Source organism: Laccaria bicolor, genomic scaffold (genome assembly GCF_000143565.1).
Source record: "Laccaria bicolor S238N-H82 LACBIscaffold_30 genomic scaffold, whole genome shotgun sequence".
NCBI lineage: Eukaryota > Fungi > Basidiomycota > Agaricomycetes > Agaricales > Hydnangiaceae > Laccaria > Laccaria bicolor.
The window spans coordinates 224,143-239,129 of NW_001889901.1; the positions used below are offsets into that span (position 1 = coordinate 224,143).

The 14,987-nt window shown below is 47.6% G+C and overlaps 5 protein-coding genes across 5 annotated transcripts; 3 read left to right on the forward strand and 2 right to left on the reverse strand.

The window, feature by feature from the left end:
* Positions 1–331: 331 nt before the first annotated feature.
* LACBIDRAFT_330918 (uncharacterized protein) lies at positions 332–2,104 on the forward strand (the record flags this gene model as incomplete). Its single annotated transcript, XM_001885221.1, has 8 exons — positions 332–440; positions 499–775; positions 870–1,270; positions 1,327–1,377; positions 1,587–1,634; positions 1,690–1,701; positions 1,860–1,995; positions 2,083–2,104. The coding sequence occupies 8 exons, from the start codon at positions 332–334 to the stop codon at positions 2,102–2,104; spliced, it is 1,056 nt and encodes a 351-aa protein (XP_001885256.1).
* A 208-nt stretch (positions 2,105–2,312) lies between these two features.
* Positions 2,313–3,461, reverse strand: LACBIDRAFT_330919 (GPI-anchored small secreted protein; the record flags this gene model as incomplete). Its single annotated transcript, XM_001885309.1, has 5 exons — positions 2,313–2,361; positions 2,418–2,635; positions 2,849–3,013; positions 3,063–3,331; positions 3,374–3,461. The coding sequence occupies 5 exons, from the start codon at positions 3,459–3,461 to the stop codon at positions 2,313–2,315; spliced, it is 789 nt and encodes a 262-aa protein (XP_001885344.1).
* Positions 3,462–3,772: 311 nt separating this feature from the next.
* Positions 3,773–9,948, forward strand: LACBIDRAFT_330920 (uncharacterized protein; the record flags this gene model as incomplete). The annotated part of the gene is made up of 21 exons (XM_001885222.1): positions 3,773–3,881; positions 3,940–4,356; positions 4,382–4,711; positions 4,748–4,819; positions 5,029–5,076; positions 5,132–5,143; positions 5,325–5,328; positions 5,619–5,758; positions 5,824–6,708; positions 6,918–6,965; positions 7,020–7,031; positions 7,120–7,144; positions 7,385–7,592; positions 7,803–8,048; positions 8,215–8,353; positions 8,412–8,786; positions 8,825–9,283; positions 9,496–9,543; positions 9,639–9,650; positions 9,732–9,804; positions 9,864–9,948. The coding sequence occupies 21 exons, from the start codon at positions 3,773–3,775 to the stop codon at positions 9,946–9,948; spliced, it is 3,747 nt and encodes a 1,248-aa protein (XP_001885257.1).
* An 815-nt stretch (positions 9,949–10,763) lies between these two features.
* Positions 10,764–12,080, reverse strand: LACBIDRAFT_330921 (uncharacterized protein; the record flags this gene model as incomplete). The annotated part of the gene is made up of 4 exons (XM_001885310.1): positions 10,764–11,235; positions 11,500–11,612; positions 11,821–11,892; positions 12,030–12,080. 4 exons carry the CDS (start codon positions 12,078–12,080, stop codon positions 10,764–10,766), a joined length of 708 nt encoding a protein of 235 aa, XP_001885345.1.
* Positions 12,081–12,643: 563 nt separating this feature from the next.
* LACBIDRAFT_306348 (uncharacterized protein) lies at positions 12,644–14,735 on the forward strand (the record flags this gene model as incomplete). Its single annotated transcript, XM_001885223.1, has 2 exons — positions 12,644–13,604; positions 13,663–14,735. The coding sequence occupies 2 exons, from the start codon at positions 12,644–12,646 to the stop codon at positions 14,733–14,735; spliced, it is 2,034 nt and encodes a 677-aa protein (XP_001885258.1).
* Positions 14,736–14,987: the final 252 nt, after the last annotated feature.

The following is a 14,987-nucleotide window of genomic DNA, read 5'->3' on the forward strand; positions in this document are numbered from 1 at the left end:
CCCTCCTCAGCTCAACAACCCTATTCCCCATCAACCCAACATCTATATTTCCACTTTCCCTCCCATGTATCCGTGGCATCTCATGAACTCGCGCTCCGACGTTGTTCGTGCTTTTTCCGAAGAGGGAAGTTGAGAGCTCGAGAGGCCGGTGCATGCGCTGTCGTTCACTTTGAGAAGACCCTACGTGCTCCGGCAGCAAGATGACAATTGATGCATAATGCATAAGCGCTCATAAGCGCCAATGCCTCGTGGATGAATCAAGGCATCTCCGATAACTCTTTCCTTCAATCATCCATCTTGATATTTTAACAGGTTCTGGTTGGAAACAGCGATGTCTACCCTGCCTGGTCGTGATCATGTATCAAGTTCCGCTCCCCCTTTAGATGGCAAAGGGGGTACAGATTCAGGAAAGTTAACGAAAAGGACGGGACCTAGCTATGGTGCGCCATATCTCGAAAACTCTACTCCTGGCTTCAATGGCCTAATTTACTCATGCAGTGTATTACCGTCTATACACCAAACTCGGTGCGTTTGAATCAAATCACGCCGTCTACTCAAACGACCGTTTCATTGGCCGCGTTCCGTCAAAATCAATTGCCCCTCCTCGCACGGTGGCGTCTATCAAGCGTTCCCTGTGCAAACTTGAGGACCTTTCGGAGCCTGACAAGGCGCTTCTCTTCACACCGCTCTCAAGCCCAGCACACAAAGAAGACTCTGCCCGCCTCTCTTTGTCCGCTCTTTCTGAGCCAGGCCTGTCCGAACACGATCCGATCGCGTTAGTTGTTGAGTCGGAGAAGAGGACCGAGGAGGTAACACAGTCAGAGAAGCTGCCGGAATGCTCTGATGATACTCATACCCATTACGGCAAGTCCTGTCGATGTCTCCTACTCAAACAGCGCACTCATCAGCTTTGCAGTATATTATCGCGTTTACTTAACAGAAGGAAAAGGAGATGAAAAGGCAAAGTCGTTCTTCGACGAAAGCGATATTTCATTAGGACGCATCAACACCCTCTTCATCGCGCCTCCTCACACCGCTGGGTCTCTGAAAGTATGCATCGCTAAAGTTGAAGGCCTCGTCACGCCGGGTCATGCACTTTACAAGGACATGGAACTCTTCCAAGACATAGATAGTGACACTGCCATGAGCGACACCGATGTCATATCCTTCCAAGATGACACTTATCCGGGTAGTGATGAAGGTGATCCCGTAGCCCTTGTCAATGCAACCACCGACACAGAAGCGAAACAAAAGGCTAAACCTATACCAGGTAAAGTTCTCAGTGATATCCACAAGACACGGCGGCAATAAACCGTGCTCTTTCAGATGGACCAGATTCAAATTTCACAAAACGCGCTCGGGTGACTTTTTCATGTAGTGAGTAACAGTTCCTGGAATAATCCGATTTTCATCCTATAGTATCCTCCCGCAGGCTACGAAGGATGCCAACCCACCTGGCTACCAATAAACAAAGATGAGATCGTTTACACGGATGGAGTTGTCGTCTCCGTGAGGTACCCCATTAACAACTGTATTTCTTTCCTTTTCCACTTTTTCACCAGATTGTTGACACTTCTTTGGGACAGTGTTTAATCCAGGATACATGGTGATCAATTCCAAGGGTGAAAAAGGCTGTGAGTCTCCAATTTGCCTTTGGGTTATGAGGTGGTTGTTGATTTTCTTTGGCAGTTGTCGTACAGGGTGAGTGGTCTCCTTCCTCCGTCGGAGTATTTGATATTAACCGTTTGCCAGCTTTTCTTTCATTCATTTAATTGGTGAACGTCGGAGAGAATCCATGCTTTCGGATTGGAATCTGTCAGAACTTAGGCTCAGAAGGGGTTGATGTACCGGTATTGCAGATTTGTTGATATGTAATACAAGAAACGAGGACTCACTGATCATCAAAAACGAAGCAGGCATCGCAACTTGCAACTCCCGACTGAAGCTTTTGAAGGTTCAGTCCTGCTCAGAGATTCAGGCGAACCAATACATAAAGTATACGTAACTATATCAGAGATACATATGAACAAAAACCCAATAGGCATAGGACCCTCGTCATTCAATGTCAACCGAAGATGGTAGGTACATTGGAAGTGGATACTAGTATTCTTGACGCCGTCGATATTAGTAGGCGATTGACCCCCGGTCGGAGAAACGACAATCCCGATGCCCTGTTGCATTGTTAGCGAAGGCGGAGAGGATTTGAGGACGGAAGTTGATTGACCTTCAACATGTCATCATGTCTTAACAAACTTGCGTAACCTCACAAGGATCGCTGGGAAATTCAACATGAGGATCCCATCATTTTTTATCTAGATATTGGTGGAAGGAGACCATGATCCGAACAAGGTGGGAAATGCTCTGGACGACGATGGTAAGAACCCCAGGGAGACGAATGAGAGATGTCGTGAGCTTACGTCGTCATTGAGGAGAAACAACCCCTCCAGCCGATTTGGGTGAAGGCTAGTACCGGCCAACGCCGATAAAGCATCTCCTTTACGTCCTCCCAGTAGGCTGTTTGAACTTCCGCAAGTAAACCTGAAAACTGAATCTCCTGGAGTATTGTGCGAAGGGGGAACCCATTTCCGAAGCCGCTTTTGAGTGTCAGGGTCTTCAAGTTTATCCCAGACTTCGTCTGAAATGGTGGTAATAAGGTTACGACGATGAATGGCAAGACTTTTGTAGGCATGAAACACACCTAATCTGCACGTTCAAGAAGGTAATAAAAGTGCTCGTCGAACGGCCGGTCTTTGCCCTTCTCCGACGATCCATTGACAAATGATGAGCCAAACATCGGGCAGGAGAGTATTGAGTTCAGTGGCCTCTTCTCATAGAGCCACTACCTGACTTGAGGCTCCGCGAACTTTGTGAAGTAACGCCATCCTAGCACAACAAGAAGACCTGGGTGTCGAACGCCGAGATCGTAGTATAGGCCGTCCCATCCTGCGACATGCTGAATTCTCGGAGTACTTAAGTAGAGATGGCGAGCTTTCAACAGAGTCTCATCCAATGCCTAAATATTCGTCAGAGGTGAGACGCAGAGCATGATGTAAGATACGCACATGGGTGTTAAGATCGAAGAAAATTTCATTGCACTGAGGGAATGGATAAGGAGGAATTCGGGCGAAGCCATATGGGGGAGGCGTATAGTTGGTTGGTATTGAGAAACTTCGCCTGTCATGACGTGGCGAAGACCATTCTCGCCGTGGGGTATGTTTTGGAAAGCGGCGACAGGCGGCGGCTTGTTTATTGGTAGCCTCGAGGCAAGTCGAGGCAGCAGTCCAATAGCAGTCGAATACAAAGTGGAGACTTGAGATAGCGGCGCACCGCGCTGTAAACGAATTCGGCGACGGTATGATCAGATATTAAGTACTTGCGAGAATGAGGCTAAGTATTGGGGCCTGTGTAACGATCTTTGTTGGTCGGATAAAAAATGATCGTGCGTAAGGAATCAGGATCATGTTGTTCAAGTTGTTGTGTATCGGACTTCCACCCTCCTCAATAACGACTCTTGTACCTCATGAATCTATATTTCCACTTGCCCTCCGATATATTCGTGTCGTACTTTTTTGAAGTTGAGAGGTAGAGAGGCCAGTGCATGAAGGGAAGGCGGATTCGTTACTCGTTCAACTCAGGAACACCCTACGTGCTCTGGCATAATGCATAAGCACTAGCGCCAATGCCTCGTGGATGGATGAAGGCATCTCCGATAACTCTTTCCTTCAATCATCCATCTTGCTAATATTTTAATAGGTTCTAATTGGAAACAACGATGTCTACCCTGCCTGGTCGTGACCATGTATCCAGCTCCGCTCCCCCTTTAGATGGCAAAGGGGGTACAGATTCAGCAAAGTCAACGAAAAGGACGGGTCCTAGCTATGGTGCGCCCTATCCCGAGAACTCTACTCCTGGCTTCAATGGTCTAAGTTACTCATGCAGTATATTACCGCCTATACACCAAACTCGGCGCATTTGAATCAAATCACGCCCTCTACTCAAACGACCGTTTCATTGGCAGTGTTCCTTCAAAATCGATTGCCCCTCCTCGCACGGTGGCGTCTATAAAGCGTTGCCTATGCAAACTTGAGGACCTCTCGGAGCCCGATAAGGCGCTTCTCTTCACTTCGCTCTCAAGCCCAGCACCCAAAGAAGACTCTGCCCGCCTCTCTTTGTCTGCTCTTTCTGAGCAAGGCCTGTCTGAACATGATCCGATCGCGTTGGTTGTCAAGTCGGAGAAGAGGACAGAGAAGGTGTCGCAATCGGAAAAGCTGCCGGAACGCTCTGATGATACTCATACCCATTACGGCAAGTCTTGTCGATGTCTCCTACTCAAACAGCGCACTCATCAGCTTTGCAGTATATTATCGCGTTTACTTGACAGAGGGAAAAGGAGATGAAAATACAAAGACGTCCTTCGACGAAAGCGATATTTCATTAGGACGCATCAACACGCTCTTCGTCACGCCCCCTCACACCGCTGGGTCTTTGAAAGCATGCATCGCTAAAGTTGAAGGCCTCGTCACGCCGGGTCATACACTTTACAAGAACATGGAACTCTTCCAAGACATAGATAGCGTCATTGCCATGAGTGACACCGATGTCATATCCTTCCAAAGTGACGCTTATCCCGGTAGCGATGAAGGCGATCCCGTAACCCTTGTCAATGCGGCCGTCGATACAGCAGCGGACCAAAAGGCTAAACCTACATCAGGTAAAGTTCTTAGTTAAAATCCACCACATGCCGCAGCAATAAACCGCGCCCTTTCAGATGGGCCAGATTCAAAATTCACAAAACGCGCTCGGTTAACTCTTACTTACGGTGAGTGACACTTCCTGAGATAATCTGATTCTAATACTGTAGTATCCCACTCCAGACCAAAAAGCATACAATCACACCTGGCTATCAACTAACAAAGATGAGATTGTTTACACAGATGGAGTTATCGTTTCCATGTGGGGCTCCGTTATGAAGAGTATTCCTTTCCTTTTCTCCTTTGTCACCAGATTGTTGACTCTCTATCGGAACAGAATTTTATTCAGGATACATGGTGATCAATGCCAAGGGTGAAAAAGGCTGTGAGTATCCAGTTTGCCTTTGGGTTACTGAGTGATTATTGATTTTCTTCGGCAGTTGTTGCACAGAGTGAGCCTTGATCTCTGTCCTCCGTTGGAGTATTTAATTTCCACCGTTTGCCAGGTTCCATTGAACTTATGTGATTGGTGAACTTCGGAGAGATTGAATGCTTTCAGAATGGGATCTGTCAGAACGAAGGCTCAGAAGAGGTTGATGTACCGGTTTTGTAGATTTGTTAATATGAACACAGTAATGTAAGAAACGTGATCATGAAAATCGAAGCAGGCATCGCAACTTGCACTGACAGTCAGACTCACATGAACTCGCACTCCGACGCTCTTCGTACTTTTCCAGACACTGGAGAGCCCAATTCATGCACTGAATGGGAGGAAGGCGAAGCTACTCATTCAGAGAACACCCTACGCGGTTGATGCATAACTTAATCGCCAGTGCCACGAGGTGCATGATGATGGATGTCGATGAAGCTTTGAAGGCGTGTCCGATAATTCTCTTTCAATCGTCCATCTTGCTGATAATTCAACAGGTTCTGGTTGGAAACAGCTATGTCTACCCCGCCTGGTCGTGATCATATATCCAGTACCGCTCTTTCTTCAGACGGCAAAGGGGATACAGATTCAGCAAAAAAAGTAGAGAAGTCAACAAAAAGGACGGGTCCTGGCTATGGTGCGCTCTATCCCGAAAACTCTACTACTTCGAGTCGCTTCAACGGTTCTAATTGACTGATGCAGTATATTACCGTCTATACACCAAACTCGGTGCATTCGAATCAAATTACCCCCTCTACCACAACGACCGTTTCATTGGCCGCATTCCGTCGAAAGCTTTTGCCCCTCCTCATACCGTGGCGTCTATCAAGCGGGCCCTGTGCAAACTTGAGGACCTTTCGGAGCCTGACAAGGCCCTTGTCTTCACATCACTCTCAAGTCCAGCACCCAAAGAAAACTCTGCCCGCCTCTCTTTGTACGCTCTATCTGGGCCAGGCATGTCCGAACAAGATCCAATCGCGTTGGTTGTCGAGTCGGAGAAGAGGACACTGGCAGAGGAGGTGTCGCAATCGGAGAAGCTGCCGGAATGCTCTGATGATACCGATATCCAGTACGGCAAGTCTTGTCGTCGTCTCCTACCCAGACAGTGCATCATCGGCTTTGCAGTATACTATCGCGTTTATTTATCAGAGGGAAAAAGAGATGAAAAGGCGAAGACGTCCTTTGACGAAAGTGATATTTCGTTGGGACGCATCAACTCCCTCTGTATTGCTCCCCCTCACACCGCTGGGTCTTTGAAAGCATGCATGGCAAAAGTTGAAGGTCTCATCACGCCGAATCATGCACTTTACAAGGACATGGAACTCTTCAAGGACATGAATAGTGACGCTGCCATGAGCGACACCAATATTATATCCTTCCAAGATGACACTTATCCAGGTAGCGATGAAGGCGATCCCGTAGCCCTTGTCAACGCAACTGCCAATACGGCAGTGGACCAAAAGGCTAAACCTATACCAGGTAAAGTTCTCAGTGAATATCCACTAGACACTGCAGCAACAAACGGTGCTCTTTCAGATGGACCAGATTCAAAATTCACGAAACGCGGTCGGCTAATTTATACTTACGGTGAGTAACAGTTCCTAAGAACATCCGATTCTCATCCTATAGTGTCCCACCGCAGACTACAAAGCACGCGATCCCGCCTGGTTACCATTAAACAAAGACGAGATTGTTTACACAGATGGAGCTATCACCTGCATGGAGTACTCCCCTACTAGCCGTATTTCTTTCCTTTTCTGCTTTGTCACCAGTTTGTTGACATTTCGTCGTGACAGGGTCTTATCCAGGATACATGGCGATCAATTCCAAGGGTGAAAAAGGCTGTGCGTCTCCAATTTGCTTTTGGGTTCTAGGTGGTTGTTGATTTTCTTCGGTAGTTGTAGCAGAGGGTGAGTGGTCTCCTTCCTCCGTCGGGGTATTTGATATTCACTGTTTGCCAGGTTTATTGAATTTATTTGATTGATGAACTTCGGAGAGAATGTTTGCTTTCGGAGTGGGATCTGTAAGAACGCAGGCTCAGAAGGGGTTGATGTTCCGGTATCGTAGATCTGTTAATATGTAACACAACTTATTGATCATGAAAAACGAATCTCGCAACCTGCAACTCCCGACTGCTGAAGCTTTCAGTCCTGCTCAGAGATTCAGGTGAATTAATAGATAAGGCGTCAGCGCAAGTCAAAAAGAGATCGTGAAAAATCGTAGAGATCATGAAAGTCATAAACCTGGAACCAAATACAAAAAGTATATCCACCGACACTAACTGCTCCTCCTCGCCAACCAACCCCAGTCAACCTCCTCACAAGCACCTTCAAAACAGCAGCGCACACGCCAATGCCAACAAGGACAACGTAACTCCCGTCCACTTGTTGAGAGGTATAGATCGCGTTAGGCTTCCCAGTCGCGTCAGGGTCTTCGTTGAGGGGAAACAGGAAAAAAGAGTGTCAAATACGGTGATTTAGCTTGGTCATCGAAAAAGTCCGAGCTAGAGCTAAGGTCAATTTGAGTATCAGTATGAACACAATTGATCAAGAAACTGGGTGAGATTCGGAATACCCCATATACCTCCAAGGCAAGGCCTTTCGTTTCCGGGAGCGTAATGGTACAACAGAATATTGAGGGGGAGCACGCCCACGGGAAGAGTTTGGGAGAACTTGGATTAGAGGAGGAGGGAGGTGCAAGAGCAAAAGTGGAATGAAGACATCTTGTCATTCAACACACGAAAGACGACAGACAGAATACGCAAAATGGGCCATGAATTCGAACCAAGTGCCGTTGAGACTACCAAGTTGAGCAGAACATTTTTCCATTTCGTCCTCGAGCTCCCTAAGCCTCTCATCCATTCCCTCAGTCCTCTCCTGTCTAGTCGCCATCCGAACTCACGTTGGTCTAGGGCTTCTTGGCGAGTTGTGAGTGTTGCGCGGGGCGGTGAGGTCGTGTTCTGTAGAGTTTGAGACAATGCCCAAGGTGGGTCAAGTTTGTGGGTGCATGATGATGGATGTCGATGAAGCGTTGAAGGCGTGTCCGATAATTCTCCTTCAATCGTCCTCGTCCACTTTGCTAATATTTCAACAGGTTCCGTTGGAAATAGCCATGTCTACCCTGCCTGGTCGTGATCATATATCCAGTTCCGCTCCCTCTTTAGACGGCAAAGGGGGTGCAGATTCAGCAGGAAAAGTAGGGAAGTCAACAAAAAGGACGGGTCTTGGCTGTGGTGCGTCCTATCTCGAAAACTCTACTGCTGGCTTCAACGGCCTAATGTACTCACGCAGTATATTATCGTCTATACACCGAACTCGGTGCATTTGAATCGAATTACGCCCTCTACTCCGACGACCGTTTCATTGGCCGCATTCCTTCGAAATCTTTTGCTCCTCCTCATACGGTGGCATCTATCAAGTGGTCCCTGTGCAGACTCGAGGGCCTTTCGGAGCCCGACAAGGCGCTTGTCTACATACCGCTCTCAAGCCCAGCACCCAAAGAAGACTCAGCCCGCCTCTCTTTGTACGCTCCATCTGGGCCGGGCCTGTCCGAACAAGATCCGATAGCGTTGGTTGTCGAGTCGGAGCGAAGGACCAAGGAGGTCTCGCAGTCGGAGAAGCTGCCAGAACGCTCTGATGGCACCGATATCCACTACGGCAAGTCTTGTCAAAGTCTCCAAATCGTGCACTCATCAGTGTTGCAGTATACTATCGTGTTTACTCATCTGAAGGAGGAGACGAAAAGGCAAAGACGTCCTTTGACGAAAGTGATACTTCGTTAGGATGCATTAACACCCTCCTCATCGCACCCCCTCACACCGCTGGATCTTTGAAAGCGTGTATCGCAAAAGTTGAAGGCCTGGTCACGCCGGGTCATGTACTCTACAAGGACATGGAACTCTTCCAAGCCATAGATAGTGACGCTGCCATGAGCGACTCAGATGTCATATCCTTCCAAGATGATGCTTATCCAGGTAGCGATGAAGGCGATCCCGTAGCCCTTGTCAATGCAATTGCCAATGCAGCAGCAGACCAAAGGGTCAAACTCAAACCAGGTAAAGTTCTTGAAGAATATCCACTTGACGCTGCGGCAACAAATCGTACTCTTTCAGATGTACCAGAATCAAGTTTCACAAAACGCGCTCGGTTAACTTGTACTTTTAGTGAGTAGAAGTTGCTGAGATCATCCGATTCTTATCCTATAGTATCCCACCGCAGACCAGACAACTCACGATCCCAACTGGTTATCATTAAACAGCAATGAGATCGTTTACACGAATGGAGTTATCATGTCTATGAAGTACTCCCTTGACAAGTGTATGATTTCTTTCCTTTTGTGCTTTGCCACCAGTTTGTTGACACTTTCTTGTGACAGTACTTCATCCAGGATACATGGTGATTAATTCCAAGGGTGAAATGGGCTGTGAGTCTACAATCTGCCTCTGGGTTACTACGTGATTATTGATTTTCTCCAATCTGCGTTTGGGTTACTGGGTGGTTGTTGATTTTCTTTGGTAGTTGTTCATAAGGGTGAGTGGTCTCCTCCCTCTGTCGGAGTATTTGATATCCACTCTTTGCTAGATTATGTTGCTTTTGAATTGTGAACATCAGAGAGAACGTATGCGAAATTTGTCAGAACTTGGGCTCAGAAGGGATTGATGTACCGGTATCGTAGATCTGTTTTGTCAGTATGTACTACAAGGAATGATGTGTATCCATGCATAATACAAGTAACTATATCAGAAATATGTACGAACAAGAATCCGGGACTCTCGCGTACGCGCGTTTATTCAATTCCTCGGCAGTCCCAGTCAAAAAGCGATCGTGAAAAGTCGTAAAAGTAGATCCTCTTGGGAGGGAAGATAAAAGTGGAGCCGCATGATGGCGGTATCCAAGGCTCAAGCTCGTAGTGTCCTGCTGTATTCATTGAAGCGGAGCGAATAGCGACCCAGTAGAAGTGAAAGTCCGAGCATGATGTAAGATACTGTACTAATACGACCATGCCTTCGCATCACGCATCACAGAGGTCTCTGAAGGAAGTGAAGTGAGCGTGATGTCACACATCACACTGGCTTTTGAAGCCATTCCTGGCATTTTAAAATATCCATTTTTTCTAATTTTTCTGGTGCCTGCGGCGCCCTAGCCATGTAAACAGCACTCGGCATATTTCATCTACTTCTAACAAGAATTGTCCCACCATCTAAGATTTTTCTGCATGTACAACATTGTTTTAAATTTCAAATCGACGATGGCCCCTGTTCGGACGAAGAGCTCATACTCTTCGTCACACATCACATCGGATATTGAAGTCATGAAGAGATGGTCAAAACGTGTCACGCCCCAAAGGGCCAGAAGAGATGGTCGTATTAGTACAGTACGAGCATTTGTGGTATGGCTTTGTCAGCGAAGAGAATTTCGTTGCAAAGCAATGAATAATAGAAATTTTGGATGAAGCTACTCCCCGTCCACAAATCTGGTTTCCTGGTCCTTCTTTTTCTTCTCGTTTGGTTTCTGAAAAATTCTTCAGCTTTCCCGTTCCCTCATATAACTTCGTTGGGCTTTGCCGTATTCAATGTTTTTTTCCTCTCCTTTGTCGTCGTCGAAGCTCTGAGTGGTCGAGCATTTATCTACAGTTTATTGCCATTACAGTCGCGAGATAGTCGGTACTAGTGCTTTGATCGAAGCCTGCCCCAGCAAATAAGCCATTATCGCTCGTCGTTCGGAGAATGTAAGATGATGGAGCCTGACGTGAATGTTCCGACTCGATGAGGTGTTTTGAATTCCGTATAGACCGAATTCTGAATGTAGCACGCGCTGGAACCACAATCCGCCCATCCCACTCTTTGTTGCGGCGACGGCTTGAGCACCTAGCGAGCTGTGAATACAGGTGAAAAGGTATATACTAGAGCATATGTGGCGCAAATCAGTGAGCGCTTGAGTAGTCTGAACCTGTCTTGGCAGGAAAGAAGGGGCAGATTGGGAGGGTAGATTCAGATAGAGGTTCGGCTCGTTGTTCCAGGCATCGAAGGAGCAAGGCTTTGCGACAAAGAGGAAACGCTCTGGAGAGGCAGCTGGAGCTATCGGTTCATATTCTCGAAGGAGTTCGACGACGTTGCTGGAAGCCACAATTTCCAGGTAGCGTGCAGGTGCCAGGCTCCTTGCATGTTATCGGATTTGCGTTGCTTGTGAAAAAGCGGGAGGTTAGGATCGTAGTCGCAATACTAAGGAAATATATCACTGAAAAATGCGATATATGGAACAAACTGTATTCATAACTTGATGTCCGCCTCAGGCTTACTCGGGTTTGTGTGAGAGAAGAACCTGCCGCATCCAGCACACCGCTTGCCCCCGCTTGTTCATGCGGCGGGGTGCGGCTCACCGATTAGCCTGATTAGAAGTCACCGCGCTACAACAGATACGAGAAGCTAGATGCAAAGGGGGGAGGTGGGCGAGGGTAATTAGTTTTCCTCCAGGGTTAATATAACGATAAACCTACATTTGTGTGGCTTGCGGATGGAGAAACGATGTCTGCAGGATAATGTTGGCGTTACTGTGCGTAATCGTCGATTCGAAAGGCATCCTTGCGCAACTCAACGAATTGGCAAAGTCTCAAGAGTCCAGCTTCGCGTCTGATATGACGGCATGTCTCTCAAGCAGCATAGGTTCAGAGTTTTTCTTGTGCCCTAGATTCAACACCCACTGCAGACATATTGGAGTTGCGCTGAGTCCCATGGCCGATTCGCCAAGAAGCTCGGAGATCGCCCGCTGCTCCCTAATGGTGAGAATAGTCAGCAGAAAAATTGGGCTGGGAAGGCACAGAATTAGACACAGGAAAGTATTGCTTTGGTGACTTTCTCGCGATTTACGGTCGGTGAGTCCAAGGCTGGTGCAAGGTGAGTCTAACCTCACAAGTACATAGCGACATCGGATAATATCATCATTATGTAACGTAAGTAACATGACTTCGGTGGGGAATCTTCAATCCATTCAATTTTGCACTGCCCATCCACCTTGCATCCCCCCTTCAATTCACGCCATAAAATTGCTGTTGTTCGCCTCTCGACATCATTTCTTTCAAGAGAAAACCTTCGCCTTTTCTTTACCTTCAAAATGTTGAGAAGTTGTGGATGTGCAATATTACAAGGGCACCGGATAATGTCGGTTTTCTCCAACAAGCACAAGGCATTGCGGTACTAGGGCTGACAGCAGAGACAAGAGCCTCAGCTTGTCACAAGTTCACAACTCCTTCATGTCCGTTCATGGTCGCGTTCTTACATGACGACCAAGGTAACGACTGTCAGCCTTGTTGCAATGCCTTCTACTCACCTTTTTATTCCCTTTGGTCGTCTAGGATGCATCTTCGTCCAAGTCTAGGCGTTGTTCTTGCACTATGGCGCCAATGTCGTCATGTTTCGAATATAAACACTCCCTCAGTCAGACGACGATTCACAAACGAAGTCACCCCAAGCACCACACGTCCCTCGAGTTACTACCACCCACACATACACTCATCCTTCAACTAGATGCCACATAATGGATCAACTCGGCCAGGTGCTTTGCCCTCACTGAAGAAGATTTTCCGGATTCCTATATCCCCGCATCCATCGTTTGGCCGATTCATGCGGTTTCTGAGACGAGGCAACCGACGTCCCGCTCATTCTCCTCCCCTCCTTGCCACGCCTGAGGGCGACCACCATTTGAGTCGTCACCCGTCATCGATGTTCTCAAGACGCGCGACCAGGAATTTTGGAGGACCAAGTACCGGCACCGTTGACTTGGGGATTACGTGTCTCTATGACATCAATGAATCATTACCCTTCCTCGACGTCGCAGCTGCTAATACCGACATGGATGTATCAGCTGATGAATACACTCCCTATCAGAATCATGCCTCGACAAGCTCTGCTCCTCCGCCTTTGTCAGCCCTTAGTGGCAAATTTCCCGCAAATTGGGAGTCAGATGGAACCACCTCGGCCGGATTGTCTGCGACAGATATTGTATTTCCAAACAGTTTGTTGGGTACTGGGTCGCTCTTCTCCGCTGCCCATCCGACTACAGGCTCGACGTCTCATACAGGCCCCTCGGCATATCCCCTCCTGCTGGGTGCGGAAGGAGCCCGGCTCGATGCTCATCCGACTGCGTCAACATCTCAAGCAGGTCCTTTTGCGCATAGCTTCCTATTAGACGTGCAAACTCCCAATGCTCTTGGGCTTCACTTTGCAGACCTTTCCGAAGAGACGGCCAGGCCGAGTCGTCCGAGTCGTCCCCTAACGCAATACCGACAGCTACCCCCTTTGTCACCCACCTCATTCACCCATGATGATGAATCAATTAACGAAGAACACGATAACGAAACGCCATCCACAGCAAATGATGAACCACTCCATGAACCACACCAAGACGCGACATCCTCAAATAGTTCGTACCACTCTGCAAGAGAAAGCCCTTCTCTGCAACAACAACATCTACCAGACATGACTTCTGGTAAGTAACTTTTATTGTTCTTTGACGGCGAGAGCTGACCTGAGCCTCTCATTTCCAGCCATCGCGCAAAGGATCATCAGTGATTACTTCAAACCAAGCAAACTCGTCATAGATCGGGAGGTATCCCTGATAGACATGCGCTCCGTTCTCTTTGCACTCCGTGACTGTCTTCAAGACCTTACTATCGGTCAGATTGGTACTGGAGAATCTACCTGGCCTTCTGCAACGCCGACGATTGATATGTCCCACCTAGCATCTTTGAAGGTGGATCGAGTTGACTTTTCCTTCTTGAAGGAACTGCTCGCTTATGTGAGGATGGACAACCTCACAGCCTTAGACCTTCGTGTCGATTCGCTAGAAAGCATGCCCCATGAGCTGAACGTCGGATGGAACCGACTTGAGGACCTCACCCTACATAATGACTTCTCACCCGAAGTCCTCAATAAGGTGATGGATTCCCTCCGCGACGTCAACCGACTGAAATGGTCAGGCAAGTTGGCCAGAGCGAATCACAACAAGTGCTCCTTTAAACTCGAATCTTTGCAAGACCTTACAGTTTGCTCAAATGAGGATGGATGCGCTTTCTTCCTCGGATGCATTATCTCATCCACCCTTCAGACGCTCCATCTTTCACATTTCTCACTTGACCATCCTCGGCATGGCTTTCTAGGGGTCAGAAACATTTTCATCGAAAACAAGATTGATGCCAACCAGTTCTTAGCGATCTTAACCCACTTTCCCACTCTGTTAAGCGCGGATTTTGGGATCGGCAGTACCGCACCGACGGAAAATTTTGAGTCGTTGTGTATGCAACAAGAATTTGCTCAACTCGATTCGCTAACTTTGCGGAATGTTTCCGCTCCGATTCGACCATTGCTTATGTCTATACCACTCTTTGAGTTGACATCCCTCGAGATGTTGTTTGACTTGAAGGCTGACAAGAAGCACCAATTTTGCTTGGGACTTGCAGATTGCCTTCAAACCGAGGAAGGTGTTCGACTAAAAACTCTTCGTCTGGTCGACGCCAACTTAACACGGGAAGAGTTAAGATCGTGCTTGGAAATTGTAGGACCGACGCTGGTCGATTATCAAGTTCAACGGACTTCCCTTGAAGGCGATGGGCAACTTTGAATCATTGACAAATACGTCATGATCTGGTCGGCCACTTCTAGTCTTCTACCTATCAACAATGAGTGTCAGTTCTGTACATGACAACATGTACTAGACGGCCGACGTCCTGTTACTTTTCTATATCACGTCCTCTAAATCACATCTTTACGCCATCTATCCAATATCTTTGACAAAATCGCCTGACAAACCTGTACACGTGACTCGTAATAACGCACAAGGTTGCCGTAATACATACTTAAGCTCTTGATAAGG